The sequence below is a fragment of the Amblyraja radiata genome, chromosome 7 (assembly GCF_010909765.2).
Source record: "Amblyraja radiata isolate CabotCenter1 chromosome 7, sAmbRad1.1.pri, whole genome shotgun sequence".
NCBI lineage: Eukaryota > Metazoa > Chordata > Chondrichthyes > Rajiformes > Rajidae > Amblyraja > Amblyraja radiata.
In genome coordinates this window covers 23393704-23413498 of record NC_045962.1, presented here as the reverse complement: position 1 = coordinate 23413498, position 19795 = coordinate 23393704, and the positions used below count along the sequence as shown (strand labels likewise).

At 37.5% G+C, this 19795-nt stretch overlaps 1 protein-coding gene across 3 annotated transcripts in view; it reads right to left on the bottom strand.

Annotated features, from left to right (window-relative positions):
- The window catches only part of sestd1 (SEC14 and spectrin domain containing 1), an 87545-nt gene that overhangs the window by 8380 nt on the left and 59370 nt on the right, over positions 1 to 19795 (bottom strand). For all 3 annotated transcript variants that reach the window (XM_033023842.1, XM_033023843.1, XM_033023844.1), the window contains 8 exons: positions 19423 to 19520; positions 16483 to 16538; positions 13697 to 13908; positions 3701 to 3823; positions 2520 to 2714; positions 2010 to 2124; positions 817 to 976; positions 105 to 186 (listed from right to left, as the gene is read on the bottom strand). In XM_033023842.1, coding sequence (XP_032879733.1) covers positions 105 to 186; positions 817 to 976; positions 2010 to 2124; positions 2520 to 2714; positions 3701 to 3823; positions 13697 to 13908; positions 16483 to 16538; positions 19423 to 19520 — 1041 coding nt within the window. The remainder of the gene's footprint in view (positions 1 to 104; positions 187 to 816; positions 977 to 2009; positions 2125 to 2519; positions 2715 to 3700; positions 3824 to 13696; positions 13909 to 16482; positions 16539 to 19422; positions 19521 to 19795) is intronic.

Here is a 19795-nt window from a genome sequence, read left to right as displayed (position 1 = left end):
GAGGAAACATAATTTAAAACATCTGTAAAACTTTGCTTTCCAACATCAACTTTAATACCCAGTAAATGTATTACCCACCCATAAAACTAAATTCAATGCCTTACCTGTGCAGCATCCTCTTCACATTTGAAAAGCTGTACCATCTGAAGCATTTTTAGCCTCCGAACATCTACCATATCTTCACATCTACAAAGTTTATAAGCAAAGAAATGAAAAAGCTGCTGATCTTACAATTATTCTCTCTTATTTGGACCAACTAATACACTTAAATTTAATTTACATGGAATTTAACTGAAAATGGAAAATGGAATAACCAATGATAATAATGTACTTGAAACACAAAATAGAGAGGCCCCGTGATGGTAGTTCATCAAATGTTATGACTGACTTCAATTTTTGTAATGTTAACTGGAAATACATTACAGCATATGCTTCATTTATTTGTAACATCTTACATTCAATGTTATTCCAATCAGCACTAACTCAAAATAAATATTTTACAGAACATGGAATAAAAACAGAAACAATTGAAACAGCAAAATGGACAACAACTGTGGAAGAAGAAACAGTGTAATGTCATCAGAAATGCTGGGGAATTGTAGCAACCTGCATTGGAAACCAGAAGTTGTCCCAAGCTCAAGGACCATTGCAAAACTGTTTTGTAATTAATTTATTGTAATTTATTGTAGCCAAGTGTGTAAAAACATACAAGGAAATTTGATTTGCCATACAGTCATATTAAAAACGCAACAAGACACACAACTACATAAAAGTTAACATGAACATCAACCACTGTGGATTTGTGTTAAATTATACCTTTGCTTTCGAAGCTGCATATCTTCCATTAGGCCTTGAATATGTTCAATATTGTCTTTATTTTCAATGGAAACGTCTTTCTCAAATGTCCATGGAGCTTGCGATGTCATTTGGTCTAAAAGACCCTGACCTTTGTCCTGTAAATTCTGCAAAGCAGTATCTATAAAACGAAAATGTTTAAGATTAAATTTCTTACTATCACTGTATGATCAAGCTTGTATGAGCTTTCAGTTGAAAGGAATCTCTAGGCATGCTCTCCTTCAATAAAAATCTGATATTTTGTGCATAATTTAACTATTTTCTGCTGTAATGATCTTTTCACCTTACACACGTTGATAATGAAAATTGTTCGATCTCCATAACTACAACTTATAAAATGCCTTTTTATTCCCCACTCAAAAATTCCACTCTAGGTCTTGCAAGCAATCATCCAACCGTAACTTTTCTTCCCTTGCATTTTGTGTCTACCCACCAGGATTCTATGATCTTGCTCTTCATCTAGATGTATATGATGGAAGCTCGGTGGTATTCCACACAATGTATGAGCTTGTATATCCGGGCAATCTCCGGGCTGGGAAGAACCATGTAGCGCAAGAGAGGAAAGACAGCAGCTTCCTCCAACAGGTAATGACAAAGACAATAGTGCGCTGGTGCTGCTTGCCCACACTAGTCATGTCAGCCTGGTATTGAGCTGCTGCACCCCACCCTGTCCAACACTGACTTTTATCGGTAGTTTTTCTGCACCATGGGTTGATTCACTACTGGGTTCCAGTAGAGTTGAACATAGCAGGAGGAAGAGGAGAATATGACAACAATTTCTTGGCACTGCCGTGTTGTAAGTAAAGCATCATCCTTCGTGTAATACTATAATGACCACGTTTAGGGCTGATTCTATAAGCTCTCATTTTTGTGAGCACATCATTAGTGGCAAGCAAGGTACCAGTGTGTAGTAATACCAGGTTACACCATGAACGTACAGTCTCTGTCTGAAGAGCCATTCAACATTCATTTATTTTTAAATTAATTTTACATTTGTTCGTCAATATCAAAAGGATAAATGAATCTGATATGTGATGACACCTTATTTAACTAGAAGTAATTGAGTAAAATGGCACAATTCAGTCATACACCAATGAACTCAATAAATTCAGATCTATTGCCTATATCTATTGTTACACAACCTTTTCGCTTACCAACGCTCTTTAATTTTTCTTCCAGGAGTTTCAAGGTTTGCTGAATTGCAGTTCCATCAGCTGGTGCCACATCGGCACAAAGCATCCCCAGTAACCCATCTAGCTGCTGGGACAACTGTGAAAGATCCAGTTACATGACTTAATTTTCAAGTTTGAAGAAGTAGTTTTTCAAAATATTCATTAATTTGAAACAATAAATATAAACATTTAAAAATAACTTTTACATAAAATCAATTGTAAAAAACCCCACTAAAATCCATGCATTGGCTTCACAGATGGAGGATATTTCAGGTAACTCAATGCATATTATTCTGACTAGGTCTGTCAATTGTATAGCAAGAAATGTGACAGATAAATCCTAAGGAACTCATTTCCAACCAGTCAGACTGAACATTAGCGGAATGAATTTCAGGGCTCGAGTACCATATTGATAACACACAAATAGCACAGTTACTGAATTGATATATTTCCCACCACATGCAAAGTGTTTTTCATTAACCAGCAGCTTACATCCTGAGCAATACCGTGGAATTCAAGAGCTGTCTGTAGTACATTCTGCCTAAACTCCAGTTGGCTGGCCTGGCGATAGCATACATCACTTAGCTGTTGTTGCAATGCCTTCAGTTCAAGTAAATCTTCTTCATCCCCTGCATTCAACAAAGCTGCAATCTGCTGATTAAGTTCTACATATACTGCAAACCATTCCTGTAAATAAATTGAGAAAGAAATTGTGGTGAGCAACATTGAGATCCTACTCTCAAAAATCAAACACAATCTGCCTTTATTTTTTATTTAAAAAGGTCCTAGAAAATTGCTCGTTTCTCCAATCTAGATGTATACCTGCAAACTTTTGTCTTTGTAATCATTCTCATCAATCTCTTAGAAAAGACACACTATACTGGATGAAACTTGTATCATATTTTAAAGGTGATAATCAACAAACCAATCAATACTCAATATAAATATGTGACAAAAGCCCTGGTGTTATGCAGCTGGGGAATGCAATGGAAACACTTGTAACCTCATCCTATGTTGTCTGGGTGGAACTAACCAGCAAACATCTAGAATATAAGACACAAATGCTGGAGGAACTCAGCGGGGGTTGGCGTTTCGGGTCAATACCCTTCTCCAGGCTAAGAGTCTGGAGAGTGGAAGTCACAGAAATAAGGAAGTGTAAGAGATCAAATGAGATGATGATCAAGGAAATTGTTAGAGAGAAGGTGACAACAAAGCAAACAGAGATCTATTATCACTTACTTTATAACATCATAGAGCATTGACAAGTATTTTGAGTACAAATGGTTTCCGAAACTACAATATTAAGTTTAAATTTAATTTTGAATCTCAGCAACCATCAAACACAAAGCTAAGACTCATAAGCACACCAGTAACAATCATGAATGCCAATCTAGTTATTTGGTTTCTGGCATGTTGTTCTGTCTATTTTGATGGAAAAATTGTGTAATATAGAAAGACGCACTTCTTGCATATTGTATTTGCATGATATTTTATGAAAACAATTTATTTTTAAATCTCATTAGCTTTCCAAAGTTAATTTTTGTTTGTGTGCAGAAGTTATAGCTACCGGTATGAATTCTATTAAAAAAACCTGTCAAGCATAACTCGTACATTCCCATATCTATTTATACTAACTACAGTTTTTTGTAAAAGTTGCAGAATCAATCTCTTACACTGTGCTGACTTTCTATTTCCTCATGTTTCTGCTGCAAAGCTTGTGAAGCTCGGATAGAATCTCCAATTCCCCACTGCGTCCTGAGTTGTTCGGATCCAGGTCCTTCCAACCAGTTCACAACCTAAAGTGAGAAAATATTCATCAAGACACCATTAGCCTTGAGCATCATGATGCAAAACAGTGAAATGGAAGTAAAAAGAAACTGTGGCACAAACAGGTATGGCACAGACGGTGCAATAAGGAACATATAATTTCAGTTTATGCATTAGTTGCAAATCTTTCGATTGGTGTTGGTTTCTTAAATGGTATCTGATGCATGCGTTCACAGCACGATGCAAATTGTGTCGGTCACCGTATCAATTAATGCATTAGTGTTTTCATAGCCAACGTCACAAAAAATATTCAGTTGCTGACAGATATCAACATGTAACATTTGATGCAAGCAAAAAATAGATTTTGGTGCAACAATTTGAGTTATTTATCTTCTTAACCTCTAACCATCCTGCTTACAGTAATGTTTGAGAGATCAATAGGTCATGCAACATAAGATGCGAATATACCCCTGCATCAGAGGTGTGTATGGGGTGAACTGATAAATCCGTGTAATTTTTGGCAGAGATAAGGGCGTGGTGATTGTGGCTATAGCCACTATTGGTAAGACATGGCATTTTGCACGCAAGGTTACTGATTTTCGGCAAGCAATGCATTTCACACCAAATACAGCACATTCTCATCCAAGGGGATCCATCCCTCAAAAGGATTTCTGTACATCACCGACTAATATTGTATGCAAAATGTTTTCAATAAATTGCAGAACTACGTGTCATCTCCCCTTCCTTTGAAAATGTGAATGTTTAACACTGAAATTCTATATTTTAAGGCTAAACAGTATACATCAAATGAATGACTTACTGATCATCACATGTGGCAAATCTTCAAAGAGGATGTTGCTGCTGATCAGTCAACAACTGCACTACCCTAATGTATCAACTCAAATAAACTAAAATGTGTTCTTTCACACTTTCCATAATTTTGTAAGTTCACTGTTCACTATTTTAGTTTTTTTAAATGTAGGCTATGCAATTTTTATGCATAACCTATCCTGTGCTAAGGTACTACTAAAATCGCAACATTTTAAATTTTAAAACGGGATGCAAATTAGACGAGAATTTTTTTTCTTTCTTTTCTCATCTTCCTTTCCTCACTTTCTGATATCACACACTTCTCTATTTCTTTCCTATTCTTTTTCTGTCTCCTTTTTATTGTTAAAATAAAAATAATAAGAAGCTGTACATGAATTGTAACATGTCAATATATACTAGGTATCTATGGTACCATATTATTGTACTTACTTCTAATTAAAAAAAATAAAGTGTCTGCTGCCCCAACGGTGTGGTCTCCCAACGCTATATTCCACCACTTAGCCGTTCCCCCAATGCAACTTAACCCGTTCCCAAATGTAAGATTCCAGCATTCCCCTGCCTACCTCAGAAGTGGACTTTAAAAAAAAATTCCAATTGCACTTCCCCTGCCTGCCGCATCAGTTCCAACTGCAATACCAATTGCCTTCCCCGCCTGTTGAAAAATCCCATTGAGGTGAAAGGTTCAGAGTGTTTCTGTCTTGCAACTTTGTATCGAAGTGTGTTGGAGGCTGGCAGGAATGATTTTAACAGTAAAAATCTTGTGAAAGTTGGCATTTTTAAAGCTTTAATCGCAAATAAGGTGAAATATAAGATGAAATCTTCAGTGAAGCTGATCACTGCTAGCGAGCCATTGTGATGACAACAGTTGAAGCTGGTCTTTTTAAATTCAAAGTCTTAAAAAAAAAACTTTAATCAGTAATAAGTCGAGAAATAAAGCATAAAATGTTCAGTGAAGATGTTCTCTGCCGAGAGGGGGAAAATGTGAATCAGAATATGTAAAACTCTTGTAAAAGTTGGCATTTTTAAAGCTTTAATCGCAAGTAACTTGTCAAATATAGGATGAAATCTTCATGTGAAGCAGATCACTGCTAGCCGAGCCTTGTGACATCATCAGTTGAAGCTGGTCGTTTTAAATTCAAAGTCTTTTGATTTTTTAAAACTTTTAATCAGTAATAAGTCGAGAAATAAAGCATAAAATGTTCACTTAAGGTGACCTCTGCCTTGAGGGGGAAAAATGTCAATCAGAACTAAGATTGCTGAACTGAATACTAAGGAGACCGAAAAACTCCGTGCCGAGAACAAACGCCTCTTAGAATTATTACGCAAAACAAACGAGAAATGTATTGATCTGGAGGGACGCCAACGCCGTAAAAATTTGCGTATAGTTGGTCTGAGCGAAGGTCGTGAGGGGAATCAAGATCCTCGAAAATTTGTTGCAAAACTTTTAAAGGATATTCTGAATTTGGATCATGAACCCCTGTTGAGCCGTGCACATAGGGCTCTAAGACGGGCTCCTGGGATAGGTTCATCGCCCAGACAAATGATTGTAAAAGTGGCCTTTGATCATGTCTTCGAAGAAATGATGAAGATAATAATAAAAAAGAGAAACCTGAAATACGAGGGAGACAACATCAGTATTTTTAGAGACTACCCAGCAGAAGTGGCCAAGAAAAGATCACTATTTAGAGAAACAAAAGGTATCCTGAGGAATTTACAGAATACTAAGGATCTGAGATATGGCTTGATGTACCCAGCAATACTGAGAGTAACTTATGATGACAAGGAATATCGTTTCGTTAAGTATACTGAAGCATTGGAATTCGCCCGAGGCATACAGCAGAAGCCAGAAGATGAAGAGAAAGATGCGGAGGAAGGACCCGAGGGAGAAGGAGAGAACTGAACTTTTATCATCGACCTGTGGTTATGAAATACTCACTTAGAAGGAAGTGGAATAATGGACATTTAGTTGTAGTTCTGTATTAATTATTAGAAAATATTTAATTATTCCATGATAATAGTATTACATATTATAGTATTAAATACAATTGATATTAGTAATTAGCAAATAATAATATGAATAATAGAAATAATTACTAAGTACTAAGTATATAAAGTTAGTACCCCACCCCAATATATATAGCATTTGAGATAGGAGCTGGTATAATTAACATCTTTTTTTTTAATTAAAAAAACGGAAGTCTTTAGATTAATGGCCACGTTAGTGTGGCTTTCACCTTCACATACTACACACTATATAAGTGTAGTTTCTTTTTTTTCTGAGCACCCTATTAACACCCTTTACTTTTTTTTTATTATTGATATTTCTTATTGTTTTTGTTTTTTATTGATCTTATATTATATATTATTTGAATGTAGATGTGAAGGATATTGTGTATATAGTTTAAGAAGACATAGATGCGGATTAAGGTGGATAGAAATTCTCATTGGATTGATGTCCGGGAGTCAAGAAAGCTACTCCAAAAAAAGCCGCCCTAATAGTAAAATGCATGATATAAAGGTGAAGACTGGGGGTGATGGAGTAACCTTCTGCAGTTGGAATGTAAAAGGAATTAATGAACCAATTAAAAGGGGAAAGGTGTTAGCTCAGTTGAACAGATTGAAGACAGATGTCATTTTCCTTCAAGAGACTCATCTTAAAAAAGATGCTCAACATAGATTAACAGCTAAATGGATTTCTAAGGTGTATCATTCTACATTTATACATAAATCTAGAGGAGTTGCAATAATTATTCGCAAAGGTATACCTTTCATACAAAGTTCTATTATAGAGGATAAAGAAGGCAGATATGTAATAATTACAGGGGAATTATATTCAAAAAAGGTAATTTTAATGAACATATATGCCCCTAATTTTGATAATCCACTATTTTTTAAGAAAATATTTAACAATATTCCTTTATCCACTCAACACAATTTAATAATTGGAGGTGATTTAAATTGTACTTTAGATAACTACCTAGATAGATCATCTGCAAAAAGGAAAGCTGCCTCGAAATCAAGTAAATTCATAAATGCTTTTATCAATACATCTAATATTAAAGACATCTGGAGGTTAGATAATCCATCCGGACGAGAATATTCTTTTTTCTCGCCCGTACATGGAACCTATTCGAGGATAGATTATTTTTTAATAGATTCTAAATTACTTCCTTTTACGTATGACGCAAAATATCATAATATTATCATCTCGGATCATGCGCCATTAACATTTAAGATAAAATTAAAAGATATATCTAATAAAACTACTACCTGGAGATTTAACCCTCAGATATTAAAGGACAATGACTGTTGTAAATATGTGATGGATCAGATTAAATTATTTTTTGAAACTAATGATAATCCTGAAACTTCCCCATCACTATTTTGGGACACATTTAAGGCATTCATGCGTGGCGCAATAATATCCGCACAAGCACATCTCAATAAAGAAAATCGAAAAATAGAACAAAATTTAGAAAATGAGATAAAACGTCTAGATAATGAAAATATAAAACAACCTTCCAAAGAGTTAAGTAATAAAATTGCATCAGTAAAATATAGATTAAATAAAATATATTCTAATCAAGTTATTAAACTTTTTCAACAAACTAAACAAGTGTATTTTGAATTTGGAGATAAACCACAAAAATTACTAGCACGACAGCTTAGAAAATTAGAAGATGAGAAGATGATACACGGAATTAGATCTGAGTATGGAAATATATTGACTACTCCAAAAGATATTAATGATAGATTTTTACAATATTATAAAAATCTTTATTTGTCAAAACTAACAGGACAAACAGATAGTATGGAAATATTTTTACAAGAATGTCAAATCAATAGCTTAGATCAGGAAGGTAGAGAATTGTTAAATGCTGAAATAACAGTAAAAGACATTATAGAATCAATTAGTTCGCTAAAGAACGGAAAAGCAGCGGGCCCGGATGGCCTGAGTGCAGAATTTTATAAAAAATTTCAAGATCTGATTTCTCCAAGATTACAAATAATGTATAGATATGCATATGACCAAGGAAAATTACCAGAATCTCTAAATGAATCCACAATTACACTCATCCCTAAAGTAGATAAGGATTTGGAAGATCCTGGATCATATAGAGCGATTGCCCTTTTAAATACAGACCAAAAAATATTAACTAAGGTCTTATCTAGGAGATTAAGTTTAGTGATCTCTAAATTAATACATTATGATCAAACAGGTTTTATCCCAAAACGTTATTCATCCCATAATCTCAGACGCTTGTTTAATATTATATATTCAAAAAGAATACGAGATACGGAACTAGCGGTTATATCATTAGATGCAGAAAAAGCGTTTGATCAGGTGGAATGGATGTATTTATTTAATATAATGGAAAAGTTTCAATTGGGGGATAGATTTTGTAAATGGGTAAGAATTTTATATTCGAATCCTATTGCAAGAATTTTGACTAACCAAATTTTATCAGCCAAATTCAAACTCTCTAGGGGATGCAGACAGGGATGTCCGTTATCACCCTTATTGTTCGCATTGGTGATAGAACCATTGGCGGAAAAAATTAGATCTGAACCTGAAATATATGGCTATAATACTGATACAACAATTAATAAAATTTCTTTATATGCAGATGATGTTTTGATTTATATTACAAAACCGGAAATTAGTATTCCCAACCTGCTAAACATTATAACTAAGTTTGGTGCATTTTCTGGGTATAGGATTAATTGGGATAAAAGCGAGATTATGCCAATAACAGGAATAAATCTAAATACATTACAACAATACCCATTAAAAGTAGTTACAGACAAACTTAAATATTTAGGGATTAACGTAACTAAAACTCATAACTCATTAATAAAATCCAACTATCCTCAACTATTAGATAAACTTAGAAAAAATATTTTATATTGGAAAACACTTCCTATATCCATGATTGGTGGAATAAGTGCCATAAAGATGGTATTTCTACCACAGTTGTTATATTTGTTTCAGGCTATTCCTTTTTTTCTTCCGAAAACTTTTTTTTTAAAAATTGATAATATTGTTAATAGTTTTATTTGGGATTATAAAAATCACAGAATAAATAAAAAACATCTATGCAAAGCTAAGATAAATGGAGGATTAGCACTTCCAAACTTTTTATATTATTTTTGGGCTGTTCAGATTAAGAATATGAATTTCTGGTGGGTAAATATGGATCATGAACCGACATGGTTAAATATAGAAAAGGAAGACTGTCTACCTTTCAATGTAGGTTCGATAATTTTTGCACCAACGGAAGTACAAAAAAAAAATTATAAAGACAACCTAATAATATATAATAATAGACGTATTTGGAAACAAATAGTTAAGACTCTACATTTGGATAATCTCTCATTTAGATTACCAATTATGAATAACCCATCGTTTAAACCTGCTATATTAGATGGGGGGTTTAAACAATGGGATGATTTAGGAATTACAAGGATAGAACACCTTTATAGAAAAGGAAAATTTCTTTTATTCCAGGAGTTACAAGATATTTATGGATTGTCTCCACAACATTTGTTTAGGTATTTACAAATTAGAGATTATATTAAATCCAATACACAAGATTATAAAAATAAAGAAGCAGGATTGTTAGACAAACTGTTTAATTTATATCCAAATACAGAAAAATTAATAGCCTATATATATAACATCATTTTGGATAAGGAGAATCCAATAACGGAAATATATCGTCAAGCATGGGAAAATGAAATGGGATTGGCTATAACAAAAGAAAACTGGGAAGAAAGTCTACAACGAATACACCGGTGTTCATTAAACGCCAGACATATATTGATACAATTTAAAGTATTATATAGGTTACATTATTCGAAAACTAAATTAAATAGTATTTTTCCGAATCTCTCCGCTATTTGTGATAAGTGCAAGAAAGCAGAGGCAAATTTAATACATAGTTTCGTTACATGTCCTAAATTGAATTATTACTGGACAGAAATTTTTAAAGTTATTTCTGAAGTCATCAAAGTTAAATTGGACCCTAACCCAAAGCTAATAATATTTGGAATTCCGGATTTACATCTATCACTTACAGTAAATCAAAGAAATTTCTTTGATTACTGTTTGATAATTGGGAAAAAAATAATATTGAAATTTTGGAAGGGAACATTATCCCCCACAACCAAAATGTGGGCAACAGAGATGATGGAGACGTTACATCTGGAAAGAATTAGATTTGTCCTATTGGACAAGTATAATTCTTTTGAACAGATATGGTCTCCATATATACAGTATTTAGAGAAGTAGCTGTTCTTGGCAACACAGCTCGGCGTGCACCCTGCGGGATTTGGTGAGAATAATTCATTTTTATATTGGAATTAACATATATGTCTTTATTGATACTATCACTTGTAGTAGTGTTATTAACAATACATATTGTGGTTTCTCAATTTTCTTTTTTTTTTTTTCGTTTCTCTTTTCTTTCTTATATATAATCAAATTATTATTTAATCACTCTCTTAATGATTTATAACTGTTCTATTCTTTTTCTATTATTATTTCTAAAAAAAATAGTAGATAAGTATTACTAGTGTTTTACTTAATGCAAATTGAATTAATTTGATATAAAGTTGTTTGAAGCATTGTAATTGATTACCTTTAATAAAAAAATATATATCAAAAAAAGAATATGTAAAAATTTAATCGTTACCATGTAGTGTTTTTGGAAAGATGTAAAGAACCACACACACACACACACATATATGTGTATATATATATATATGTGTGTGTGTGTGTGTGTGGTTCTTTACATCTTTCCAAAAACACTACATGGTAACGATTAAATTTTTACATATTCTGATTGACATTTTTCCCTATATATATAGGTGCACAACCTTTTATCCGAAAGCCTTGGGACCAGACACTTGTCGGATTTCGGATTTTTTCGGATTTCCGAATGGAAGATTTTTAGCGTAGATTAGGTAGGTAGTGCGGGCGGCTTGAAAAGTCTGGAGCGGCTGCCTCCTCCCCGGTGACCGGGGAATCATTATAAATCATTGCATAAATGTTAGTCCGTTAGTTTGGAGGGATTTTATGGGGGTGGGGGGGGGGGGGGGGGTGAAGGGGGAAACTTTAATTCTTAGTCCCCTACCTGGTCGGAGAGGCGGGGAGCGGGCAATGCCTTACCGGGTCGCCGTGCAGTAAGCTCCGGAGCGCTGTGGCCGCCGACTCCCAACATCGCGGAGCTGGGGGCTCCGTCCGGCCGCGAGCGGCGCCGGCTGGAGCTCCGACCCCGGCAACTCTACCCCTGGCTGCGCGGCGCTCCAAATCCAGCGCGGCCCGCGGCCGGACACCCGCAGCCCCAGCTCCGCGAATGTTGGGAGTCGGCGGCGTCGCAGCGCTGGGATACCAGCGGGGAGCGGGCAATGCCTTACCGGGTCGCCGTGCGGTAAGCTCTGGAGCGCTGTGGCCGCCGACACACAACATGTCGGCGGCCACAACGGTGCTGGGGCTGCGGGCGTCCGGCCGCGGGCCGCGATGGATTTGGAGCGCCGCGCAGCCAGGGGTAGAGTTGCCGGGGTCGGAGCTACAACCGGTGCCGCCCGCGGCCAGACGCCCGCAGCCCCAGCAGGGAGTTGGCGGCCACAGCGCTCCGGAGTTTACTGCACGGCGACCCGGTAAGGCATTGACCGCTCCCCGCCTCTCCGACCAGGTAGGGGACTAAGAATTAAAGTTTCCCCCTTCACCCCCCCCCCCCCCCCTTCACATAAAAGCCCTCCAAACTAACTGACTAACGTTTAAGCAATGATTTACAGATGTTTAAGTGTCTCCCTGGTCTCCGGGGAGGAGGCAGCCGCTACAGTAGTACAGACCTGGGTTGACCGTGGGTCGTTTCGGGTCATGTTTGGCGCCAAACGCGAGCTTTGGTGTGCAGACGACATCCTGGAAAAAATGGCCGGTTTTCGGAGTTTTTCGGTTTCCGGAAAAAAGGTTGTGCATATATATATATACACATATACACATATATACACATATATACACATATATATATATATATACATATACACATATATATATATATACACATATACATATACATATATATACATATATATATACACATATATATATACATATATATATACACATATATATATACATATATATATACATATATACACACACGTACAAGATCAGACTTTTAATAAGTAGATGATTATAAAATTGCTTCATATTCTTAGAAATTTTTGGCAGTTGCATGTGAATTCCAGATGCACAAATACCAGATAAATGAAAATTTACAGTATTTGGCACAACAACTGATTCCTGCCACAGTATTCACAGATTGTGCAGAAGCTTTTCCTTGGCTTGTATGGATAGATCGCATCTCCCCTGCTCTTTCATGTCTTCTAACCAAGGGATCCACTGCTGCTTTGAAAAATCCTTTAGCCCCCACTCTAACCAATGTGCACTTTAACCACATGAGATTTTTTCTATTACAAATCTCAAATTGTGGAGTACAGAGACAAATAAATAAATGATGGGTCTTTGTCCCAAACATTATGGAGGGCACTGTGAATACCTCTATTAACTTGTCCTTTAAGTGCTTTCCATAGATGTGGTGTATGTGGAAATCCAGAAAGCTTTTGTAAGATGTCCGCAATGACCGCAAATTGTAAACAGTTCTTGCACTTCTGAAGTGCCACTAAAAATGTGATGATTCAGAGGGGAAAAATTGCAGTACAAACAGAAATTCAACTATCAAATGGCAACCTGTTAAGGAAGGAGGAGGTGAGAATGAAATAAGGATGGAAAGGTGAGAGGTCATAACTTGGAGGCTTTCTCTTCTTAGTAAATATGAGATTTGAACAAGGCACAAGGAATACAATGTTAACATTTGCTGATTACATAAAAGGTTTGACAGAGTGCAAGGTAAACAGCATAGTCAATTTGATAGGTGGATCACAAATAGAGGTTGACGTTAACCAGAAATCTCCTTTGGCTGTAGAATTTAATCCCAAATAGTAAACAACAGATCAGATCAAACCACTACAGTTTGCTGAAATATCTGATAATTATTATTTACCTGCATGACTTTTTGCTGTATCTCCTCAAGTTGAGTACGTTTATTACGCTGTCTACAGACTTCTTGATATCGAGTGTATTGTTCTCGTAGAGAATCTAGTAGTTTTACTACTTTGGGCTGAGCTAACAACTCATCATCCATTGGGGACCACGACATGCCTCCTTCCAATCCATTGAAACGCCGTTGTTGTAACTCTGATAATAGTTCATGACCTTCAGTGTAATGTTAGAAAATATTTAAATATTTAATGCATAATTCTCACAATATATACATTGGTCAAAACATCATTCATCTGAAAAATGAAAGTTTAAATTTGTAAAAGGGTATTTAATGGGTAGCTTGATTAAGGAAATATTTGCTAAGGCACATAATTTCTTGTAAGGCTTATAGCTGCTGCTTTCTGACAGTACTCAGCCACTGAACCAAAAACAGACTGAGAATTTGCTGTTGTCATGCAACTTTATGCTTTCACTGGAGAAATCTTCAGGACAATAAAATAGAACAAGAACAATAGAATCTAGACCATAGAACAGTACAGCACATGAATAGGCCCTTTGGCCCACATTGTTTGTACCGAACATAATAGCAAGTTAAACTAGCCTGTTCTAGATATGATACTATATCCCTCCATTCCTTGCACTTCAACATGCCTATCCAAAAGCCCCTTAAACGCCACTATCATATAAGCCTCAACCACCATCCCTGGCAGTGCTTTCCAGGCCCCCACCACTGTGTAAAAATTTGCCCCGCACATCTTCTATCTTATAAATACATAACTAAAACTTAGATCTTGTTATCTTCCGGTTTGGCGGTCTTTCACTTTGCGCAAAAATGGTTTGCGATAGCGCTACGATTTTTTGCCTGTTCACTCGCCGTTCTCCTATACTGCGATTGCACCAAGTTTTGTTCCGATCGGTTGAATGTCATAAAAGTTAGCGAGGTTTAAAAATCTTAAAAAACGCGCATGCGCATATCGATCTCTTCTCCTGCCAGTCAGCGCCGAACAGATTAGTCTCTTCCCCTGTCACTCCTCAGGACGGTCCGCCCCTTCCTGCGCCATCACGTCTTTACTAAAGCTCAGTATGGCCGGTGGAGGTTTCCAATCGGACCTTCGGAGGAACCCGAAGCATCCCAGCCCAGTTCCAAGCAGCCCAGCCCCGCCGCAAGCAGCCCAGTGTCGGAGACCCAGCCCAGCCTGGAGCCGGAGATGTCACCAAACAGAAAGGGGAGACTCTGATCCCGGTGGAGGAGAACAACCAGCGCCCGCTGTGAGTCCCCATTGCACCGCCAATTCCAGCCACTACCCCTCTGGTCTCCCTCGCTGGCTCCTCCCCCCTCTCCCCCATGATTCCCCTCTCTCCCCCATGGCTCTTCCCCGTCTTTTCTCCGAGCTCACTCCACCTCGTCCACACACCTGTCTCCCCCCGCCCTCACAATCCCCCCGCCCACACAACTCCCCCACCCACACAACCCACCCCCGCCCACAAGCTCCGTGCCCCCCACGTCCCCTGCCCACACACCCCTCCCCCCACGTCCCCTGCCCACACACCCCCCCCACCCAAACACACACCCCGCCGCTCACACAACCCCCCCGCCCACACCACTCCCCCGCACAAGCCCCCCTGCACACACACCACTCCCCCCAAGCCCCCCTGCCCACACACACAATCCCCGCCCACACATACCCACCCCCCGCCCACACACCCCCCCCGCCCAGCAACCCCCCGCCTAGCAGCCACCCCGCCCCGCCCCCACAACCCACCTCCCGCCCCCACAACCCACCCTCACACATCCCTCTCCCCACAACCCCTCCACGCTCCCACAATCCCCTGCCCCCACAACCCCGACACACACACCCCCTCCTGCGCACACACCCCCCTCTTGCCCACATACACACCTCCCCCCCCCACCACACATCCCCCTTCCCCACACCTCCCCATTTCTCACCCCCCCATTTCTCACCCCCCCTCCCCTCCCATACATGAAGAGGAGGGGGAGGGGGTGCTTGAGGATGAGGGGAAATGAGCCGCGCCTGCGCAGTTATGTGTTATGGGTGAGCGGCAGAATATTGCGTTGCGGGAACGGGTTGCGTTGGGGGAATGGGTGAGTGGTGGAATATTGCGTTGGGGAATAGGTTGCGTTGAGGGACCAGGCCTCCCGTGTGACTGGGACCCAACAGGTCCCACTTAGTCTAGTCACCATTAAACTTTTCCCCCCTCACCTTCGTCTTCTAGTGCTGGACATTTCCACCCAGAGGAAAAAAATCCTGATTGTCTACCCTATCTATGTCTCTCATATTTTTATATACGTCTATCAAGTCTCCCCCCCTAACCTCCGATATTCCAGAGAAACCAATTCAAGTTTATCCAATCTCACCCTGTACCTGAAACACACTAATAATGCAGGCAGCATTCTGGTAAACCTCCTCTGTATTCTCTCAAAAGCCTCCCCATCTGTTCTGTAATGGGGTGACCAGAATAGCGCACAATACTCCAAATGTGGTCAAATGACAGTACGATGACAGAGCTGCAATAAATTAGTTGGCATCCCAATCAAGAAGAATTCAGCAAAGTTTATTCAAAGTTTAAATCAGGTTGCAGGGAAGAATATGGTAGTCCTCATCTAAAATGTAGTGCCAATAAACATGGCAGGGCAAAATTAAAATTAACCATTTTAATTACCTAGTTATCCAAAGTAAATAAAAACATTGTTCTACTAAAAGTAATTGATAAGATTATGAAATTCTTTAAAATATCTTAAAATACACATTTATTACCAAAAGCTACCTGTTTGCAAAACCGTTTCTGGATCCACAGAAGGAAGAAAACTGTACTCTACCGGTCTGCAAATTAAATAAAAAGAGAACATTTTTTTAGATGCCATTCAGGAAACAAAGCAAAATCAAACAAGTACAAGTTATGGACACTAAAAACGATAGATTCATTTTTCAAACATTTTATAAAGGTCGTTACGAGTTTGATCTGGCCTTTGAAGTATCTGAAGTTTATCCCATCAATTACACCAATAGATACTGCGTCACTTCTTATATACAAAGTTAGTCTGAATTCAGTAAATTTAAATCCATGAATAATTTAAGATATAAAAGTGTTCATTTCATATTTCAAAACACACTTGACCTGAAAATAGTTCTTTGTAAGAGGGCCTGAGAAGAACAACACGTGAAAAACAACACTACTCAATATGCTTGTTATCTGAAATAAACATAAAATGCTCAAAATATTCAGCTGGTCACTGGACAGAATGTAATGGACAGAAAAGAGTTAATGAGTCAGGCTAACCACTTAACAAGGACTATTAACAGAAGCCACTAATCTGGAAATTGCTCAGAGATGCTCGTAATTTATCTACAAACTACCTGTACTGCCATTTACAATTGCAATTTCAGGAAGTTTAAAACTCTTGCATTCATATAGGAAGTCACAAACTCATTGGTGGCACCCTGGTTGAGGTTTTGTCAAACTGCATTTTTGTTGGACTCCCATATAGCCTAGTAGCAACCCAAACTTGCTGCAATTCCTCAACACATGCAAGGGTATTGCTGAACCTGTGCCAAGGTAGAAAATGGTGGCGGAACAAGAAGTTCTTTCATTGCAAAATGGGAATGGCTGTAAATCTTAAGGGTAAATATTATGCAACTCATCTTTTGAATTAAAATGTTTACATAAATTTTCCTGACTGATTAAAAAGGTTAAGTTTTTAATTAAAAATATTTGAGAATATATGAAACAGGAACACAGGAGTAGGCTGCTCGGCACCTTGAACCTGCTTTGCTTTTCAATGAAGTCAGAGTTCATCCAATCTTGACCTCGTTGTCACTTTCCCACAATTTTCACATACCCCTGGACTCCAATGCAGATCAAAGCTCTGGAAATCTGCACATTCAATGTACTCAACAACCTCTACAGCTTTCTGGAATTCAAAATTCCAATTATTTGTGAATCTAAGAGAAGTAATTCCCCTTCACTTCTATCTTAAACAATGCTTTCCTGTTCTAAATAACTTTACTGGGAGAAACATTCTCATCAGAATCTTAATAAGATCACCTCAAATTCTTCTAAACTTCAAGCACAACCTTCCCAATCCTTCCTCATATGTCAACCCCTTGACCCCAGGAAACAAACAAGTAAACTTGTTCAATACTGCCTACAATGCAAGTATATTATTCCTTAAATATTAAGACCAAACCGAATACAGCACTCCAAGTGCTATCTCACTAATAACTTGGAAGGTTGTGTCAAATTGCCTTACTTTTATACTCTTATTCCGAAATTGTTCTGGTCTACCCATGTTAAGACATAATGTTATGCAAGGCTCTTCTCCCACTAAGGGCGGGATAATTTAGAATTGGAACAATTTTTGGTAGCACGTCCATTCCAGCAGATCGGGAAAAAGTTCTTGCATTTTACATAGGTCTGTGCACTGCTGACAGCAAATACTACCATTTCAATTGTTTTTCCTCTCTTGCACAGATCGACCCATTTTTTTTACCAACTATTTTTATTCAGTAACTATGTGATACTGTGCACACATTGAAGCTTAACATTTTAAAACTTTCTAGAGCAGCTTAAAGGATTAATAATTCCCTGTAAACTTCAGTTGGTACAGGTTTACAATTAGAATTAATACAAATCTTTCAAAATAAATTTAAAATGCACGGCATCTGTCAACTGAAAATCAATTAACCCAATTAAGTAGGAAGAATCTCTATGCAAAATGCTAAAATAATATTTTCATCTGTTGAAAGACCTGCGGTATACTTCCAGCATTCTCAATTTTCCTTATCTACTGTTCCTAACTATTTACCAATTACGTCAGAAATAAGCATGTTATAAATATGAAAGTCAATCATTCAGAACATTTTCTTGATATATTTCAAGAAAGCAAGGGAACGAGATGAGAAAAACAGGTTCAGAACTAGGTCACAGAAATCCAAATATGACAAGGTCAAGTAAGCAAGTGAATATTACATATTTTGAAAAAGTTGCTGTTCTTTTTTCTGGTTTCAAAGTGCCCAACAAATTCATTTTATTCTGTTATCCTCTGATCCTTTCATCCTCCAGTGAAATAATAATCACAACTTAAGAATTTTACAAATTATTTACATTTTAAAAGCTTGATGTCTTTGGACAAAATATATAAATTACTAAAAATTGTGATGTAAGTCAATAAAACCACAAAGCAAATTATTATTATTATTTGGAAAAAAGGAAGTCGTACAAAATCGGTATTGAATCTTGAAGAGATCACTCTTTGTACTTGGTACTGCTCTGGTCTATTAAATGGATATAGAGGGACTGTGGAAAAGCAATTCCAAAAAAGATTTACTAGAAATCCAGAAAAAATGTGGGCCCCTTTTCCACAGGAAAGAAAAAGCCGAAGAGTGATAGATAGACAAAAAGCTGGAGTAACTCAGCTGGACAGGCAGCATCTCTGGATAGTAGGAATGGGTAAAGTTTCGGGTTGAGACCCGTTTTCAGACTGAGAGTCAGGGGAGAGGGAGTTCAGAGATAAGGAAGTGGAAGGTGTGAAAGGTCTATCTTCGAGGGGTGATAGAGATGTTTAAAATTACACAGTAATTTATCAAACGTTGCTACTGCCATTTTGTTTTCATTTGTGGGGATAAGGCATAACTAGATGCTATCAATAAAAATTCACATCGTTTTTCATTAAACTGCAAAATCATCTTAAACATATTTTATTTTTACCTTTCTTTTTCCTGTTGATTGCCTCTTTCAGATCCATTATTAATTAAAGCTAGTTCATCCAGCAATGATGTAGATTCCTTTGTGAATTTTTCAAAGACCTGGAAAAATTAAAATATTTTCCAAGTTAAAACCAAGCCACACAGAGATGCAGAATATTTTATGGAGATTTAACAATGTGGATCTAGCCAGAAAAGGTTAATACAAAGAGATACGAAGAACTGCAGATGCTGGTTTACAAAATACAACACAAAGTGCTGGAGCAACGCAGCACCTCTGGAGAACATGGACAGGTAACATTTTGGGTTGGATCTGATGAAGGGTCTCGACCTGAAACGTCACATATTCTCCACACATGCTGTCTTGCCTGCTGAGT